The sequence below is a fragment of the Cucurbita pepo genome, chromosome LG01 (genome assembly GCF_002806865.2).
Source record: "Cucurbita pepo subsp. pepo cultivar mu-cu-16 chromosome LG01, ASM280686v2, whole genome shotgun sequence".
In the NCBI taxonomy this organism is placed as follows: Eukaryota; Viridiplantae; Streptophyta; class Magnoliopsida; order Cucurbitales; family Cucurbitaceae; genus Cucurbita; species Cucurbita pepo.
In genome coordinates, this window is record NC_036638.1 from 20,187,698 (window position 1) to 20,208,187 (window position 20,490).

At 35.3% G+C, this 20,490-nt stretch overlaps 2 protein-coding genes across 3 annotated transcripts; one reads left to right on the plus strand and one right to left on the minus strand.

Moving 5' to 3' along the window:
• Positions 1-158: 158 nt before the first annotated feature.
• Positions 159-8,668, minus strand: LOC111799002 (solute carrier family 25 member 44-like). 2 transcript variants are annotated; one of them, XM_023682387.1, is made up of 6 exons: positions 8,330-8,668; positions 7,070-7,422; positions 6,785-6,981; positions 6,064-6,208; positions 1,134-1,284; positions 159-676 (listed from the first exon to the last, which is right to left on the minus strand). In XM_023682387.1, exons 1-6 carry the CDS (start codon positions 8,382-8,384, stop codon positions 645-647), a joined length of 933 nt encoding a protein of 310 aa, XP_023538155.1. In that variant the 5' UTR covers positions 8,385-8,668; the 3' UTR covers positions 159-644. The 2 variants fall into 2 exon arrangements, with proteins under 2 accessions (XP_023538155.1, XP_023538147.1); XM_023682379.1 differs by having other exon boundaries at positions 7,070-7,451.
• An 816-nt stretch (positions 8,669-9,484) lies between these two features.
• On the plus strand, positions 9,485-13,419 carry LOC111807653 (PI-PLC X domain-containing protein At5g67130). The gene is made up of 7 exons (XM_023693467.1): positions 9,485-9,717; positions 9,789-9,911; positions 11,598-11,735; positions 11,804-11,902; positions 12,502-12,805; positions 12,880-13,103; positions 13,176-13,419. The coding sequence occupies exons 1-7, from the start codon at positions 9,610-9,612 to the stop codon at positions 13,266-13,268; spliced, it is 1,089 nt and encodes a 362-aa protein (XP_023549235.1). The 5' UTR covers positions 9,485-9,609; the 3' UTR covers positions 13,269-13,419.
• Positions 13,420-20,490: the final 7,071 nt, after the last annotated feature.

Below are 20,490 nucleotides of genomic sequence, written 5' to 3' on the forward strand. Positions count from 1 at the left end.
GGGAACTTGAGTACTGATGAAAAGAACTTTTTTTTTAGAAAATAAAAGTAGATGGGGGTGGGATTTAGAAATTAAAGAGAAACTTCAATGGTGTTTGAGATTTGGGCTTGTGGAATGAGACGAATTTGAGCAATTGGAATTGTAAATGCAAATGCAAGTCAAAAGAGATCGAGATGGCCAATATATTGCTTTGATACTAAAAGGATGTACTTGTAGAACCAAGTCCACTAAACACATTGCTACTACAAAGGAAATCAACCAGCAGCTAGATTACAGGAGGAACACAATAACTAAACGATGTCAAGGTCCTACAACTTAAATCTCACCCAGCTCTCTTTGTTCCAGGCAAATCTGGCTAACAAAGGCGCTTATCTATCGTCCACGATTGGGCAGTGGCAACAGTAAACCGTGTTAGGAGTGATGGGAAGAAAATGCCAAAAAATTCAGGAACTAGTTTGTTTGATCTTCTCCCAAAAAATCAATGTGGTTTTAGGATGAATGAAATTCTGTTCTGTAGTCAATACATGAATGCTTTAATACCAATCCTTATCTGCAATTGAAGTGTGGATAGAAATCTATGCTCAACCTGGCCTTGTTGTGAGGGGAAAAGAGTTGAAACCAAAAAAGCTTTCGCTTGGCTGCGATCAAGTCTGTTCATCTTTTGCACACAGGCGCTCTAAATTGGCAAAACAACATCAAATCAGAACGACTGACTGAAAGATTACATGCGATGAGGGAAAATAATTCACAGATACAATAAACAGATTCAACAAATATCTCAGACTGTTAAATACAAAGTAAATAACTTGCTGTAGATTTTAAGCACATTCCGGCCAAACAAATCACAAAAAGGTAATAAAGTTCAGGACACGGTTCCAAATGATGTTTTTTAAGATTTACAATAACTTTTCTGAAGCTCTTCTCAAGTCTTCGTATTAGGAAAAGCATTGACTTGACGGACAAATATTTTTTTATTGAAGAAATATACGATGGATTGGTGCTTTAATTGGACTATGATATTGCGTAGATAAAAACATATGCATTTGTCCCATCAACATCAAATTCTAGTTAGACTGACAATTAAAAACAGAAATACGAATGGAGTGCAGGTTAATATAGTGAGAAGAACATACTGAGATACTCGTAAGCCAATATCATCGAGGTTCCCCAGGCTGACATGCTGAAAAACCGAGGACCCAGCCCCCTATAGAGGCCTTTCCATCCATCCTCGGCGATTAAGTTTTCAACAATTTGTCTTGCTGTCTGCCCTTTATCACCCATCACCTATGAACAAACGTAACCTGTTAAAATATAAAACTCCAGTGTATCTAGGTGATATGAACCTAAGACATCAATCATACAAGATAAACTTCAAGAAGATGTAAAAAAAATGTTGCTCGAATTATCATAAGATGTTGCAATTCATTCAACATTAAAGAAGAATCAAGTTCTATCTATTATTGGATGGTTACAAATTTTGGGTGGATGGTAATTCAGAGTTATGATGTTTCTTTCATGTATTTTAAGGCTTATATACATAGCGGCTAATTATGACCATAAAGTATACATAGTGGCTAATTATTGTCATAAAGTATGAAATTTACCACCCTTAGAATGTCTCATGGAAGGTTAAAGAGTTTTCATTTTGAGGCTATATAAAGCCATGTAGGTTAACTTTGTAAAATAGACTTGGCCATTGCTAAAGGAATTTGGAATTATTCTATGTAGTTTATAGTTTAGATTGCATGTTTAGAATTATTCAAGCTTTACATGATCGATCTTCTTATGGAGTGATTCGAATCTCAATCAAGTGTTCTTGTCTTGAGATATTCAATCAATAAAGAATCCAAATCTTACTTCCCTTGTAACGGTTTCTTGTCATTTGGTATCAGAGCTTTTCCTTGGATTGATTCCTTATTACTACGCCACACATAGGTGACAGATTCAAAGTCAGAAAGTCATGACATGGATGAAATCAAGGCAGACCAAGACCAGATAAGACCCTTCCATATAAAGAAATCTTAACAAACAGAAAAGCTTTCAGAAATTCAAGTCTTGGCACGGTATATTTTACCCCTTTTTAAAATCTATGGGTTTTTTAAAAATAAAATATTTGTCAGTTCTTTGGGAACTTAAGTGTATTTCTACTAATCTCAAATGCCCAAATCCTACTAACATGTCATTGTCAAGAAACTCAACACATATCTTAGATAGGTAACCAAGAGACATTAGAATAATCATTAGTCTCACTGCCAGCCTTCACAAGATCATATATAAGGTATTATATTCAACAAGTAGGGAGGTTGTTGCGTCTATAGCTCCCTCTCCCCAAGGGGCCTTTGTCAAAGCCAAATGGTTTTGGATTGCGCAAGCAAGGCCAAAGCTAATTGCTGGAGAGTTTTTGAGTTTCTCCACAGGACGATGTACAAGTACAACCAGCAAGTGAATGCAATGGAAAGCCATACTTGAGTACAGCTTCTTTCATATAGTGCAAGAAACGCACGACTAAAGCAATCAAACCCACCAATCCCCTCATTCTAAGATATCTATATAAAAGGATGGGTCTTCAACAAATCATTATAAAGATATAAATATCTAAACCATTTGGTTTTTAAAAATAAGCTTATAAATATTACTTTCATTATGCTTTTCCTTGTTTTGTTAACTACTTTTAACAAAAAAAAATTCAAAATAGAAGCCGAGTTTTGAAAGCTAAGAGAAGGTAAAAAACTGGTTCTTTATTTTTGGAATTTGACAAAGAATTCAAATGTTTTCTTAATAAAGATGAAAACTATTGAAACAAAATTATGAGAAAACGCACACCTTGTTTGTTGGAATATTATAAACCTCCCAACAGAAAAGGGAGGCCTCGGTCTTCTCTCGATAAGGAAGAAGAACAAAGCTCTCCTCGCCAAATGGATATGGCGATATCATCATGAAGAAAAGGCCTTATGGCGAAATCTTATAAAGGCTAAATATACTCCTACATCAAACAAAAATCACCCCCTCCACCTTCTACAAAAGGGCCTTGGAAGTACAAAAGGGCCTTGGAAGTACATAAAGAAACATCAAAATCTCATCACCAAACCGAACTCGCCATAAGGTGGGGAATGGGGGAAGCACATCATTTTGGACCGACCCATGGATTGAAAACACCACGCTAGCCTTGAAGTATCCACTTTTGTACAGGCTCTCTCATAGCAAAAAAGCCACGATTAAAGAAATGTGGAATGTTGTCAACAAATTTTGGGACCTGAAGCTTGGTAGGAATTTAAAGGATAATGGAGCAACGGAGTGGGCCGAATTAAGCCTTAACCTTGTGGTATTGTCAAACAAAGAAGACTCGCTAACTTGGCTCCCCAGCGCTAATGGAGTCTTTTCTACAAAATCCTTGATGATGGACATGGGGGAAAAAGTAGAAGCAACAAATCTCACGCTAGCAAAGACAATATGGAAAGGACATCAACCTAAAAAGGTGAAGTTCTTCCTTTGGGAAATAGCGCATAAAGTCATCCGCACAAGTGAAAATCTTCAAAAAAGAATGTCTTACATCACTCTCTCTCCAAATTGGTGTCCATTATGAAAGAAAGAAAACGAATCACAAAGTCACTTGTTTATGCAATGCACATACGCTCAGAATTTCTGGATAACGATTCTCCATATATTCAGATGACATCTCACGTTTCCTAGGGAGATAAAGGATTTTTTTGGATATGAACTTAACGTACCACCCTTTCAAGAACGCAAGAGCCCTATTATGGAAAAACCTCATCATGGCTTTCTTTTAGAATCGATGGAAAGAAAGAAATCAGAGAATATTTGCAGAAAAGACACAGACCTATACAAAACTTTTCAACAATGTTGTTTACCAAGCTATGTCTTANAAATTTTGGGACCTGAAGCTTGGTAGGAATTTAAAGGATAATGGAGCAACGGAGTGGGCCGAATTAAGCCTTAACCTTGTGGTATTGTCAAACAAAGAAGACTCGCTAACTTGGCTCCCCAGCGCTAATGGAGTCTTTTCTACAAAATCCTTGATGATGGACATGGGGGAAAAAGTAGAAGCAACAAATCTCACGCTAGCAAAGACAATATGGAAAGGACATCAACCTAAAAAGGTGAAGTTCTTCCTTTGGGAAATAGCGCATAAAGTCATCCGCACAAGTGAAAATCTTCAAAAAAGAATGTCTTACATCACTCTCTCTCCAAATTGGTGTCCATTATGAAAGAAAGAAAACGAATCACAAAGTCACTTGTTTATGCAATGCACATACGCTCAGAATTTCTGGATAACGATTCTCCATATATTCAGATGACATCTCACGTTTCCTAGGGAGATAAAGGATTTTTTTGGATATGAACTTAACGTACCACCCTTTCAAGAACGCAAGAGCCCTATTATGGAAAAACCTCATCATGGCTTTCTTTTAGAATCGATGGAAAGAAAGAAATCAGAGAATATTTGCAGAAAAGACACAGACCTATACAAAACTTTTCAACAATGTTGTTTACCAAGCTATGTCTTAGTGTAAATTGTCTAATATTTTTACTTCCTATAGTTATACCTCCCTCATTGCAAATTGGGAAGGTTTTTTATAAACACCATGGATTATATATCCCTCTGGTAAATTTCAATCATCAATGAAACTGTCTCTAAAAATAAATAAATAAATAAATAAATAAATAAAGCATAATTTTCAAATACCAATATTCATATAGTTATCAAATTGGACCTAATTTTTAATTTTTTTGTAATTTCCTGTTTAATATCATGCTCCTAGCCGCTAACGAGGCTGTTACAGAATGAATCAATGAGGTGAGTGCGATTTATAATCAACTTTTGAGATAATCAATAATCATGGGGACTTGAACTTGCAAGGCTAATGAATTACTGAGGAAAGTTTGCCTAATATAGAAGGGGTTTGGATATTCTTCAAGGCCACTAAAAGTGCTAGATAAGGTGACTCTGCCCTTCCACCTTTCCTATTCATTTGTTGGGGTTTGGATATTCCAAGTAGTCTTTTGGAAAAAAGTAAACAAAGAAGCCCAATAGCTGGTCTTTGGTTCGGGAGATAGGATCCATCATACTACTTTTCCAATTAAAAGAAGACAGAACCTTTTTCCTTAAGGAGGGATTTACAAAATAGAGCAAAAAGTTCTAAGCTGAACTAGTAGTTTCAGTGGCAGTGTCAAATGATCAAAGAGTTCAAGGGCGAGTACTTTAAAAAAAGGAGAGGTTATTTACAGTGGTGAGAGAATAAGTTAATATGCCTGGATCCTCGGACATGGCACTCTTGGGGAAGGTTGTTCCAATCCAAATACCTCTGGACTCTTGTTGCTCTTGGGATTTGCAATCTCAGAAGTAGCTTTTATGTCCAAATGAGTTCTCAACACCCAAACTAAGAGCAGTTTTGAATAAGTGAATTAAAGTAGAACAACACATACCACAAATAAACCCCCAAATTAAAAGGTCCTCCAGTTGTTAGGAATACAAAACATAGGTTAATTACTAAAATGCTAGGTTGTACTTGTAAACACACAAAAGGAACGCTGAACTCTACATCTAAATCCCAGGACCCTCACCCCCAACATTCTAATGAACCTTCCAGGCCGTCCCAGACAAGTATTCCGAAAAAAAGGCTTTCCTTTTGGAAGATACAAAAGCACCTTCTCCATTATCGCCAAACCCTACTTAGAGCCACCCCCACTCTTTTAGGGTGTGTTCAAGATAGCCTTTTAGCATTTTATTTGGCAAATCAAACTTCAGACCAACATGGAAGTAATAAAACTTATAGATTGTGCATTTCAAAATTTCAGGCAGAAAATAGAGGCTCATAAGGTCTTGCCTTTCATGCAGCATTCTTGATGCAGTAAAACCAGTACAACGCATAGAGTTTTAACAACATAATAGACAGAATCTGTAGGATTTTCAATTATAATTTGATAGCACAACTTCCATGACAGTAGAAACAGTAAACAATATTTGGTATCAAATAAGTTAATAACAAATGAACAGTAAGCCAGTTAGAAGAATGGTTTGACGTGAACTAGGTTAACAAGTACCTGTAAGCGAGTCTTTATAGTGTCCAATGGCGTCGTAATGCAGGAAGCTGTTGCACCTGCAATTATTCCACCTGCAGCTTGAACAGAAATAAGTTGGGCATGGCTAGGAGCAAATTTCTCAGCACCAGAGTTTTGGCCTAAGAACCTTCAACGCCACAACATAAGCATTATAATTCCAACGTCAGATAAGAGCAATCAATTCAAACAGAAAATACAGCCGCATTATGTAGTGCAAATAACAACAGTACAGTGGGACCCTCTGAAATCTAATATTAACACCTCTGAGATACAATTGGAAAAAAAAAAAAAAAACCCTGATAAATGTTGGACAATTCCTAGCGTATCATTTCCAATATTGCATCCTTTTGCCAGTAAAGCCACAAACTAATATATATAGCTCAAAAAATCCAAACAGAGATGCACTTTAAAGTGCCTACACTGCCAGAAGGAGAATGGTTCAAAACACAATAACCAAAGCTAGAACTAAGGTATATGATAAAGAACGCTGTACATGAAAGAGAGACAAAACTAAGATTGCAGTATCTATTTGATATGTACTCGGAAAAATTACAACTTATTATCAAGAAACTCATAGATTCTTTCATTCAGGAACAAGAAAAGGAAGATGATATTTCTAACCACTTCTAGTAGTAATTCATTTCATGGAATGATCCAAACTCAACACTTAAAACACAAATGAGGGGAAATTACCATGTCTCACCTCCAGATGATACGTTGACTTGCACCATAACTTGCCCACCATACAGCACTAGATGGAGAGTAGGTCATAACAGATAATCCAAAACCTTTATACAATCCCCGGATCCCATCAGACTTTATCAGTTTACGAGCAACATCTAAACCCCCATTATATCTTGTATTGCTTGAGTATCCTTGAACCATGAGCTTCTGACTAATCTGAGTGGCATATATATTTAAGCTTTTTAAGTGAACAATGAATAAACAATAACAAAATTTTAACAAAAACTAAATCAAGCCTACAGACCACATCAATTGGAACAAAAACAGCTTGAGAAAAAAGTGATGCAGTCATGCCAGCTAACCCATTTGCTATTGCCGCCTGTGTGGGTTCAGAAAATTTCAATGGCTCAACCATTTTTAAGGTTCCTACTTTGGTAGTCTCCAAAGCAGTAAGGAAGATAATCCTTGCAGGAATTGCACCGGTGATAACAGTGCCAAACCCTCTGTAAAGACCAGGAACCCCATCATTCTTCAGTAAGCCTTTAATTACAGAAAATGCATTTTTCTCGGCAGAATCCTTTACAGCAACCTGCATCCTCGTTTTTACAACAGAAACAGGGTATAGTGCAACTGTAATCCCAGTAAAGAGACCAGCTCCTACGCCATAAAATTTTGCTTTATCAAGCCTGCGGTATGTAGTGTGATCGATAAATAAATAATCATACATGTACGGCAACTTTGAGCGTGTTCAAAAGTAACATACTTCTGTATTTGCAAATACACAATTCTGCTAATGCGTAAGTACAACCAGTACCCATTCATAATGCATTTAGGCTAGAAAAATACATGTAAATTATAATTCACTGAATGCCATAGGGCACAAATGTTGCAAATCAAGATACTAACAATTTCAGTTTTCCAGCATGTCCGAGTCAGTTCATACTTCAAAACAAAGGACTCGTAGACTAGTACAGACAACTTACGGCTGAAACCTATTCTCCATCATTTTCACAAACCAGCTTAAAGCATCAAATTGCAATGAGTATGTCAAAACCAGAACCATCCTAAATCTCAAGTTCTATCTTAAAACCTGGGTCAATTCCACTTTGAAAAAATGTTCCAATTTTAATCCACTGACAATATCTCTATATTCTTTTCCCGATCCCTGATTATCCATCTCTTTTTTTCTCCCTCTCTCTCTCTCTCCCTCGCACATAAAACTCAACATTGTTACCAAATTTTCAACTTCCTTCGACATTTCTTCTCTTATATGCCATCAAAAACCAACATAGAGCGCTCGATGACTTCTCGATCTACGCATGCATCAAAGTGATGCATAGGGAGAACTAAACGAGAAGAAGCAACAAAGCCAGATTGGTCAACCAATACTAGCGAGAGTCAGCAATCCTTACCATTCAACGCCGACACAAGCTACCAAATCGAAGTAAAGAACTGATGTGCAAATACAAAAGATTCATGAAATGGAATGAATCGAAGTAAATAGAAAAATTGACAGAAAACAGAAGAAGAAAAGCAGAGGAAAGGAAATGAAAGACGATCGTACTTGTCCCAGTTAATCTCGGTCTGACCAAGCGACTGAAATCGAGAACTATTCGCATTCATGGCCTCCCTTTATCTGAATCGACCAAACAACAGAAGAATTCAAGAACGTATTGATAGTAGTTGGAAGAAGTCAGGAAACCAATCGATATCGCCGAGAACGATGAGCTCAGCGAATTTAGTTAAGCAACAGCCCGAAAAGCTAAAAAGGATGTGAAAAAGGGGAAATGAGTCGAAGAATTCCTTGATTTTCTTCAGAATTGAATGGTTGAAGAGAAAGCAATTGAATGGGAAAGTGGCGTTTTGGTTTTTCTTCTCTTATTCCATATTCTTTCTTCTTCCTCTTCTTCGCTCGTCACAAACAGCACTCGCCTCGCGCTGTTTTTGTATACCATTTTGGGCTTTGATTTCAGGCCCAAATCCAATCACGCGCCGCCTCGTTTTTTCTCACAAGCCCAACAAGCCCACTCTTCCCTTACCATTAATAAAAATATTTCTAAACTTTTAAAAAATATCATTTTCTTATTCCTTTTATTTCAAAAATACCCTTAAACTTTAATGAAATTTCAATAATACCCTCAATTTTTTAAAAAGTTCAAAATATCTCTAAATTTTAAAAGTAGCATAAACGCTCTTTATCTTAAAAAAAAAAAAAAAGTGTAAAAAAAATTCTTACGGTCAATATATTACGAAAATCATCTGTCTTTCAACCTCTCGTAAATTATCTTCAAACTTTTTAAAATTAATTTTTAAAATTAAATATATTTTCGAATTTAAAAAAAAATATAAAAATCTTTGTCAGCTTTTTAAAAAGTTTAAAAGTATTGATATTTTTAAAAATATGTAAGTGTATTATTAAAAAGATATTTTAGAATTGGGATGAATTTAACCTAAATTAAGTATCTCATTTTAATAATTAAATCAATTAACTCAATCAAATTTAAAATAATAATTCAATTGAAGCTTAGTTTGATTTGGTTTATGTGTATTTTTATAATCTATTATTATATTGCCATACATGCTTAGTTTACTCCAAATTTGAACCACTATAATCCAAAAACTAAAAAAAAAATAAAATAAAATAAAAAAGTCAAAAAGACGTAAAATGATGTAGGAAAAAATGGGTGTGAAAGAAATGGGAGAATGGTTCTTACATGAATGTCAATTCCAACCAACCCAAACAAACTTTCCCCTGTTCACACCTTCTCTACACCACTATTACTCAGAGGAATCTCAATATCAACCCTCGCATTACGTTTCAGTTCTTATCTCTGCTACTCAAAAATGGAGATATCCCATTGGCAGAGCAGCCTTCATTCAGTACTCCTGCTTTCATTCCTCATCTTCCCTCTTGTTGCTGCAGATCAGACCTGCTCCGATGGACTCTGCAAGGTTTCCTTTGGTCTTTCTTTCTTCTTCTTCTTCTTCTTCTCTTCATTTTAATGAATGATTGTGTTCTTAAGGTGGGGGATGGCTGCTCTTCTAATGGAGATTGTGGACCTGGATTGTACTGCTTCTCATGCCCACCAACCTTCTTTGCCTCCAGATGTGTTCGATCTCTTTACACCGATCCCTTCAAACTTCTGGTATGCATTTTTCTTGCCCTGCTACTCGAATATTCTTGCTGGGTTTCCCTTCAACCATGGTAGCTCTAGTGGTAAATAGTTTCCTCTTTTAAAATCTTTCTTGAGGCTCACCGTGATGCCTAGGGTTAAAGTAGACAATATCTATTAGCGGTGGATGTGGGTTGTTACAAATGGTATTAGAGCTAAAGAGCAGGCGGTGTGCCAACGAGGACGTTGGGCCCCCAGGAGGGGTGGATTGTCAGATCCTACGTCGGTTGGAGAGGGGGACAAAACATTCCTTGTAAGGGGGTGGAAACCTCTCCCTAATAGACGTTTTAAACGGCAATACATAATAGGAAAAAACGGACAATATCTACTAATGGTGAACTTGGCCATTATAAATGGTATCAGAGCTACACACCGGGCGGTGTGCCAAGGAGGACGCTGGCCCCCCCAAGGGGGATTGTTAGATCCTGCCTCGTTTGGAGAAGGGAACGAAGCATTCCTTATAAGGGTGTGGAAACCTCTCCCCAGTAGACGTTTTAAAACCGTGAGACTAACCACAATACGTAACGAGCCAAAGCAAACAGTATCTACTAGCCGTGGACTTTGGTCATTACAAATGGTATCAGAGCTAGACATGGAGCAGTGTCTCAACGAGGATGCTGGCCACCAAGAGGGGTGATTGTTAGATCCCACCTCGGTTGGAGAGGAGAACAAAGCATTCCTTATGAGGGTGTGGAAACCTCTCCCTAGCAGATGTTTTAAAACCATGAGGCTGACGGCGAAACGTAACGAGCCAAAGCAGACAATATTTACTAGTGGTGGACTTGGGCCATTACAAATGGTATCAAAGCTGGACACCGGGCGGTGTGCCAACGAGGACGTTGACCCCTCGAATGGGGGGATTGTTAGATCCTGCATTATTTGGAGAGGGGAATGGAACATTCCTTATAAGGGTGTGGAAACCTCTCCCTACCAAACGTTTTAAAACCATGAGACTAGCCACGATACATAACGAGCCAAAGCGGACAGTATCTACTAGCGGTGGACTTGGGCCATTACAAATGGTATTAAAGCTAGACATCGGGCGGTGTGTCAACGAGGATGCTGACCCCCAAGAGGGGTGATTGTTAGATCCCACCTCAGTTGGAGAGGAGAACAAAACATTCCTTATGAGGGTGTGGAAACCTCTCCCTAGCATATGTTTTAAAACCATGAGGTGACAGCAAAACATTCCTTACGAGGGTGTGGAAACCTCTCCCTAGCATATGTTTTAAAACCATGAGGTGACGGCGAAACGTAATGGGCCAAAGCGAACAATATCTACTAGCGGTGAACTTTGACCATTACAAATGATATCAGAGTCAGATAACAGGCGGTGTGCCAACGTGGACGCTGGCCCCCAAGGGTGTGGATTGTTAGATCCTACATCGGTTGGAGGGGGGAACGAAACATTCCTTGTAAAGATGTGGAAACCTCTCCCTAGCATACGTTTTAAAACTGTGAGGTTGACGGTGATACATAAAAGATGAAAGCGGCAATATTTAGTAGTTCTATAAAGTTTAGTAGTTCTATAAAGTTGTTTCCACTCATTCATCATTCCACTCAAACTGTCACTAATGTTTTGTTTCAAAATAGAAACTTTCCATAATGGGAATCTTGGAAACTCTCCAAAATGCTGATAATCTATCTGTTTTGATGCAGAATAATTCATTGCCATTCAACAAGTATGCGTATCTAACAACGCACAATTCATTTGCCATTGAAGGAGAGCCCTCTCACACCGGAGTTCCGCGAGTTACACTTAACAATCAAGAGGACACCATCGCCCAACAGCTTAATGTATAGCTTTAATTAGTGTTTGTTTTCATATGTTGTGAGGTTAATTATTTTCTAACCCCATTTTGCAGAACGGAGTTAGAGGGTTTATGTTGGATACCTATGATTTTCTTGGAGATGTCTGGCTCTGCCATTCCTTTGGAGGAAAATGCCACAACTACACTGCATTTGTATGTTTATATTCCCATCCTTTTCTTTTCGTTATGCCAGATGTTAATTATAAATGTGAAATTCCATATCGGTTGGAGAGGGAAACGAAATATTTTTCAAAAGGGTGTGGAAACCTCTCTCTTATAGACGCGTTTTAAAACTATGAGGCTGACGTTGGTACGTAACGGGCCAAGGCGAACAATATCTGTTAGTGGTGGATTTAGACGGTTACAAATGGTATCAGAACTAGACATCGGGCGGTGTGTCAACGAGGACACTGGCCCTCTAAGGGGGTGGATTGTGAGATCTCAAATCGATTGAAAACAGGAACGAAACATTCTTTATAAGGGTATGGAAACCTCTCTCTAGCAGATGCGTTTTAAAACTGTGAGACTAACGATGATGTATAACGGGCCAAAGTGGAAAATATCTACTAGTGATGATCTTGGGCTGTTACAAAATATGTTGTCAAGATAGTATCTAGTGTCAACTGTACTTGGAAAGGTCGACCTAACAACATTTGGTCGGCCTTTTCTAGAACGGCTGACGATGGCTGATGATAGCCATGTGTTGTGTTCTTTACATTTCTCCACTTGTCATAACATCTCAATTGTTATAGGAACCAGCACTAGACACATTGAAGGTTATAGAGGCATTCTTGGCAGCAAACACCAAAGAGATTGTCACATTGATCTTAGAAGACTATGTTCAATCTCCCAATGGACTGACCAAGGTATTCACCGACGCCGGGCTAAAGAAATTCTGGTTTCCGATCACGAATATGCCGAAGGACAACGACGACTGGCCCCTAGTCAGCGACATGGTGGCAAACAACCAAAGGCTGCTGGTCTTCACATCAAACAGAGCCAAGGAAGCAACAGAAGGAATAGCATACCAATGGAATTACATGGTCGAAAATCAATGTAAGCTACCTAACAAATACCACAATGTGACCATCTGGACGAACATACATTAAAAAGAGCCTAAAACTTTGCAGATGGGAATGATGGAATGCAAGAAGGGAGCTGTCCAAAGAGGGCAGAATCATCAGCACTTGATGACAAGAGAAAATCTCTGGTTTTAGTGAACTATTTCCCAACAGTTCCATTCAAAAGACAAGCTTGTGAGCATAACTCAAAGGATCTGATTGGCATGCTTCAAACTTGTCATGGGGCAGCTGGTAACCGATGGGCTAACTTTGTGGCTCTTGATTTCTACAAGGTTTGTGTGTTCTCTGCTCACCCCTTGACCCTTTTCTTTTCATCTCTTGAAACTGACCAAATTTTTATGCAGAGGAGTGATGGAGGTGGAGCCTTTCAAGCTTTGGACACTCTGAATGGGGAGCTCTTGTGTGGGTCGACTGACATTCATTCATGTGTGGGTTGAGTAAATTGATACTCATGGGCTTCGACATGTCGCCCAATCTTAGCCCATTAATACTCTGGGACAATAGAATCCATTTCATAACATTAAAATAATTACAATATCATACTGAATAAATGTTTGTTTGGGATGTTATGATGATATAGTTGACTCATCAGACGACTTATTACATCTTAGGACTTGGGATGACATCAAAATACGTGAACCGTGTTGTTGGAAACTAAGGTGATGAAATAAGATGCAATTTTGTATTCAAATGACTTCGGCCTAGAGTAGAAATAAGGTTAAACCAGATGACTTGTCTTAGAGTAAAGACAAGTCCGCCAAAATCGCAAGTAATCAAACATGCACTCATAGACGAGGTGTATAGTCAAACGAGCTTAGTTTTCACATGAGTTGTGTTCGATAAAGCCACAAATTTGAGCGAAAAATAGGAATGGGTCTTGAATTTTCCTTAACGCATGTCACGAGCATGTTAAGTTCACGACATTGCATGGTGCGAACGGTCATACAATTGCTCCAAAAATTTTAAATATATATATATATATATATATAACTCATTATTTAAATAAAATGAAAAAATGAAAAACAAATAAAATAAATAAATAAATTCCTCAAAATCCACTTTGAGTTGCGCCATACCGTCTGATTTGCAACCCCACAAATCAACATCCATTTTTTATTCTATTAATTAAATTTTTTTTATATTATTAAATTTTTTAAAAGTTTATGATAATATATTTTTAAATCATATGATTTGCTTAAAATATTATTTAAAACATTTTGATTGGTGGAGAGTAATTTAAGGTCAATCACAAACATATACATAAAAAAAAACATTCATATATTTCTCTTTTACAATAAAGTATCCACAAATATATTTTCTTATAATTTAAAATATCTACACACTAAACCATAATTAGAGCCATGCTGATGTCACACCCAAATGGATAATTAATCATTAAATACTAATTTCAAGATGATTAGAATTTCAAGAACAAAAACAACAAACATTCAGTCAAAATATGCATTGGGTTGTTCGAAACGCTAATTAAAAAAATGCATTCAATTATAAGCTATAGTTTAATTAAATTATAAAGATTGATATGATTAGTGAGAAGCACATGTGGGAGTAGGTTTAGAGGTATGTATCTAACCCATGCTACCAATGTTAAAACAAGAATATTAAACATTAAAGAAGAGAGAATTAAATTTATAATATAAGATTAGATGTATATTATAAGATCACTAACTAACATGGTTTATGAAAATGTTGGTTGCTCAAGATCTTTTGATGGGCTCCATGTTACATATTATAACCTCAAATTAATTTTTAAATAGATTAAGAGAAATTATATTATGGTTCACTAAATTTGGTTGGTCTTCGTCTTTCGTCTTCTTCCCAATTAACAATCATCACAAAGATTGCTTTAATCCTACAATCCTCAAAGAGGTGGATTGTGAGCTCCCACATCAGTTGGAGAGGGGAACGAAGAATTCCTTATAATGGTGTAGAAATATCTCTCGTTTTAAGACTGTGAAGGTGATAGTGATATGTAACGGACAGTTACATATTGAAAGAGGGAAAAGTTTTAGGTGGTATCGAAGTCGAAAAGAGACGGTGTTAGGGTACACCGACGAGGGAAGTAACATGGGGTTGATTTTTTATTGTTGTTTGTATGGAGAAAGAGGAGAGGCCCACAGAAAAAGGGAAGGTTTTGAAGGTGATAGAGGGGAAGCAGACACCAGATCACATGGGTTTTGGTACCGTCTTTACTAGATATAAGGTTATGTTAGATAAGCACTTGGGTTGGAACCATCATTCAAGTGCAAATGGGGGACCTTTCACACATGCCTGAGGGAGGCTGCTTAACCCTCTTCTTGGGGACCCAAACCCCCCTTTCTTCTATACTTTTTTCGTTCGAGAGAATCTTTTTTATCCATTAAACGATATGATTTGTCGGTAATTTAATCTTTAAACTTTGACTAGTATAAGAATCGTGACTATTTAAACTTTGGATGTCGCACCTAATGACCTCAACATAGCCACGTTATCTACTCCTTGATTCTTAAGAGTGAAAACTATACTCGTAGACCAACACGAGTTCTTCCAACATGTTTTGTCCTCACCCACATGAATCTCAATAAAATTCGTAGGAGGTCACCGAACATATAATTATTCCAAGTAAAACATGTTTAACCATGAAATTCTTATAATTGAGTCACCGAAAACAAATGTATGTCTTATTAGTATAGATACTTCTGATTTTAATGGCATAGAACTTGGTCCTTATACGTTTCAAAGAATATTGGTTTTTTATAATATTAATAAATATAATTTTAAAATTTAAAATTATGTAGAGTAAATTTTGTAAGAAAAATTAAAATAAAATGACGTGGAAAAGTGAGCATCTAAGGACAAGCACACGTGACATTCATCTGCCACACTGTCACTGGCAAATCAGAAACTATTTCCCTGCAAAACCCAAAAGTACACTGTGCAACCCATTATTAAGGGGTAAAAATTGTAACTTTTTTTTCTCTCACTTTTTTTTAAAATAAGTTCATTTTCTTTTCTCTTCAATAAATTTATTTTTCATAATTAATATATTTTTTAAAATGTGAAGTTGAAAAAGAACAAGAAGAATGATGAAGACAAGAGAATGTGAGTTGGATTATAAAAATAATAATTTCAAACCAAATAAAAATATTAAATAATTTTTAATTTATTTCATACATATTTTTTTAATCTTCAAACTTTCAAAAAGTAAATAAAAAAAAAATTATTTTATCATCTCCCTATTCGATTTTCTTTCTGTCCCATACTTCAATCAATGACTCAACAATTCCTCATTTTAATTTCTCGGTTATTCTCTTATTATCCTTCTTTCGTTTCTTAATTTCTAAAAAACTTTCAATGTCTCGTTTCTCTATTTCTACTTTAAATAAATATGAGAAATATTTATTTTTAAGTTATTTGGGGAAAATAAAATAAAATTTTTAGTGTTTGAAAATTGGGAAAGAAAATAATTAAGAGTGAAAGTGTAAAAAAATGTTTTGTTAGATAAAAATAAGAAATGGGTAAAAAAAAAGGGTAAAATGGGGAGAGAGAAAAAGAGGAAAGTGTAAAAATGAATAAAACAGGCGCACGTGGAGAGAGGAGGCACACGTGCGCAATGATCAGTCTTTCATCCAAGTGGCCTCTCAGTCTGATAAGATAAGGACGTCAGTTGGCTAAAAGACAAACCCTCTTTTTAACGCCTTCTTGGATACGAATCTTTTTTTTTTCTTTTTTTTTTTTTTACCCTCTTATTTTTATTTATTTATTTACTTTTGTAAATATTTTGAGTATAATACAAATAATAATAATAATTATTATTATTATTATAGGTCCAGTAGTACCACAGCCATATTTCCATTTCCCCATTTTCTAATTTTTGAAGTTTTTAATTAATTTTTATTCTTATTCTATATTCATTACGAATATTCTTTTACTGAAAAAGGCTGTTTCGTGAGAGTAAAAAACAGTAAATATTCCATGAGTTAAAAAAATACTAACATGTGGTTTAACTATTTAGTTAAATTTATTGAAATTTGACTTTTTACCGGTTAAGATATTATACTCGACCAAAAGGTTTACAAATTTGAAACCTACCTTAATCAATTAAATTTGTAATTGAAAAAAAGAATTCAACAAAATAAGCTTAACATACATGTTTAAAATTGGAGAGAGAAACGGAATATTCATTATAAGGGTATAGAAACCTTTCTCTACGGCATGTTTTAAAACTGTGAGGTAGATGACAATACATATTGGGTTAAAGCGGACAATATCTACTAACTGTAGCATAAGACTGTTACAAAATGGTATCAGAGCTAGATATTGAACGGTGTGCCAGCGAGAGAACCAAGCCCCCAAGAAGGGGTGGATTGTGAGGTCTCATATCGGTTTGAGAGGGGAATGATTATTACAGAAGATATCATAGGTAGGTTACTAGGTGGTGTGCCAACGAGGATACTTGCCCCTTAAGAGAGGCTCCCACATCGATTATCAAGTGTTGCTCGGAATAAAAATAGATAATATTTGCTAGCAGTGATCTCAGACTATTATTGCACAAATTGATAATTTAATAGTATTCTAATATATACAAAAAGAATAAGCCAAGAAACAGTAGAATTAGCATTGAAATATACTATTATGGATAGAAGGGAGGCGTTGTTTTGAATTTTAACCACTTGTTTTTGTGATAAAACCGTTCGATAATACCAATTAATTATTGACTAAATAATGTCTATTTTATTGTATTGAAAGAGGCCAACTAGAAGGGACTCCACGCCTAGTTACAAAATATTAATAAGCCAAATCCCCATTCAAAGAAAATGAAAGAATTTGACTTTGAATTAAATTTGGCTTCTTATTGCGAGAAGAAAAATAATATTATACAACTTTATGGTAAAATTATATTCATATCATTACGCATTTGTAGCCGCTAAACTTTGGTCACATAGGACAATGAACCCTTCATTTTTCCCTAGTCTATCTTCAAAAAAATAAAAACCCTAAATTGACCTCTATAATTTTTAATTTAAATAAATTAGAAAAACACCGTAAATAAATTTAAATGATATATTTATTTATTTATTTATTTAGGAAAGAGAGAGAGTGGGGCTTAGAGAGAAGAGTATTCTCTGTACACACGTGTGCATGTGCATGTGATGGAAAGAGAAATGGGTTTCAATTATTAAGAGAAATAATAATAATAATAATAATAATAATAATAATAATAATAATAATAATAATAATAATAATAATAATAATAATAATAATGGAAAAGAGGCGAAGGAAAGGGACATAGAGAAAGAGCAGAAAAGAACAAAAAAGAGGCCCTCGTGCAACTGGTTGTTTGAATGTACATCACTATTTTTTTTTATTAAATTAATTTATTATTATTATTAGATATTCACGGACGATATAATATTTTTATTTTGAATATAAACTCTCGTGATTTTATTTTTAATTTTTAAAAATAAATTATAATTTTTCGCGCTATACTTTTATATTTTTAATTTTTTTAAAAAATATGTAAATTTAATTTTTTAAGATATATATTTTAGATTAAAAAAATTGAAATTTATATCAATAATTCATATTTATAGATATTGGTGAGTGAAGTTTATGTGCAAGTTCCGTGCACTTCCTCTTTCATACTCTTCTATCATTCACCCATCGCCATCACCCTTTTTCTTTTTTCTTTTTTTCTTTTTTTTTTTTCTTTTTTAATATCATTATTCTTTTTTTTTTCTTTTTTTTTTCTCTCTAATTTTTTTAAAATTTCTAATCAATCCACACATCATATCTTGTCGGCAATGCGTCTCTCAATTATATTTTATAATATTTTTATATTTGAACCAAAATAAAAATAAATAAATAACCCAATTCAATTTCAATCTACCTTTTTAGTTATTTATTTTTATTTTTATATAGTTTAAACATAATAAAAATTAAATAAGTTAGATCCCAAGTTGGTTGGAGAAGGGGAACGAAACATTATTTATAAGTGTATGGAAACCTTATCCTAATAGACATGTTTCAAAACTATGAGGGGAATTATTAGCGGTGGACTGAGTTGTTACATATAGTTAAAATAAAAAGGCAAACTTTAGCCTAATATTTTTATCACATGTTTATAAAGTAGTAGGTATTTATATCACACGTCATTTTCCTTTTCTTTTCTCTCCGTTTATAATGTGTCTTTAGTTGATTTGGAATTGAATTCGAACAATTTTGTATTGAAAATTGAGACAACCTAATTTGTAATGATGTAATTCGGCAATATGCTGATCGACATTGATTTTAAATAATTTGGTGCATCGTATAATTAGTTTGGTCAAACTTAGGACTCGGGATCGATGTGTTCACCTTCCAAAATAGTCCCACGTTATTTGGAGGCTACTTTATCAGCATTCCAAAATGTGTACTTGGCAAGAGAGAAGGAAAAAAAAAAATAATAATAATAATAATGAAAATTAAAATTAAGTTGAAATTTTTTTATAATTATGTCAAATCCTTTTCTAAGGGATCTCAATGGATCCACCCTTTTTCTCAAGTCACCATCCATTCCAAATTTTAGTGCCACCTCACCCGAACAAACTTAAAAAAATAATAAGCACCTATGAATCAGGAACCTTTATAATATTATGATATTGTCTAGTTTGAGCTTGAGCTCTCGTGGCTTTGGTTTTGGTTTTTTCAAATATAAACGCATGATCTTCCTCTTAACTGTTAAGGGTAGGACTACTTTCAATCCTTTTCAAGAAGTACTACATGATTTAAATTTTAAAGTTACGTGTACGGATCTTCCTATTTCTAGTTGATGTGAAGTATGTTCAATTTGAATAAGAAAACAAGAAATTTGAATAAGAAAAGAAGATTGAAGCGAAGGAGAAGATAATGTGTGATTTGGAAGGGCAACAAAGTGTTTGATTAGATGGATGAACATGGTGTACACCAACTGTACGGACGGCGCCCCACACCCTCTTGAGACTACTTTGAATGGTGTGTGTTATTACAACAAAACCATGATTGCTACAACCCTTGCTCCTCCTCCTTTCCTTTGGTTCTTCTCTTTTTAACCTTATCAACTTCTTCGTCTTTGTCAAACGAACATGTTGATTGTCTTTCTACGTTTATACTTCTTTTTCTTCTATGAAAGATTGTAATAACAATACAGTTGTTTCGACTTTTTTTTATAGATATTGTCTGCTTTAGTCCGTTATGTATTAGAGTCAGTTTTACTGTTTTAGAATACGTCTATTAGGGAGAGGTTTCAATACCCTTATTGGGACTGCTTCATTTTCCTCTCCAATTGATATGAGATCTCACATCGGTTGGAGAAGAGAACGAAATATTTCTTATAAGGGTGTGGAAACCTCTACCTAGCAGACACATTTTAAAACTTTGAGGGAAAACTCAAAATGAAAAATCCAAAGAGGACAATATCTACTAGCGGTGGGTTTGAGCTGTTATAAATGGTATCAGAGTCAGACACCAGGCGGTGTGTCAACAAATACACTGGCCCCTAAGCGGGTGGATTGTGAGGTCACATATCGATTGTTGAGGGGAACGAAACATTTTTCTTATAAGGGTGTAGAAACCTCTTCCTAGTAGATACGTGTTAAAATCTTAAGTGAAAGTCCGAGGGAAAGCTAAAAAATGACAATATTT

Coding starts and splice junctions, on each gene's coding strand:
- LOC111799002 (XM_023682379.1), bottom strand. CDS start 8,388: ATGAATGCGAATAGTTCTCGATTTCAGTCGCTTGGTCAGACCGAGATT. Junction 6,209..6,784: donor AGTCAACGTATCATCTGGAG/GTGAGACATGGT, acceptor GTGGCGTTGAAG/GTTCTTAGGCCAAAACTCTG. Junction 1,285..6,063: donor CTATAAAGACTCGCTTACAG/GTACTTGTTAAC, acceptor GTTTGTTCATAG/GTGATGGGTGATAAAGGGCA.
- LOC111807653 (XM_023693467.1), top strand. CDS start 9,610: ATGGAGATATCCCATTGGCAGAGCAGCCTTCATTCAGTACTCCTGCTT. Junction 9,912..11,597: donor CCGATCCCTTCAAACTTCTG/GTATGCATTTTT, acceptor GTTTTGATGCAG/AATAATTCATTGCCATTCAA. Junction 11,903..12,501: donor GCCACAACTACACTGCATTT/GTATGTTTATAT, acceptor CAATTGTTATAG/GAACCAGCACTAGACACATT.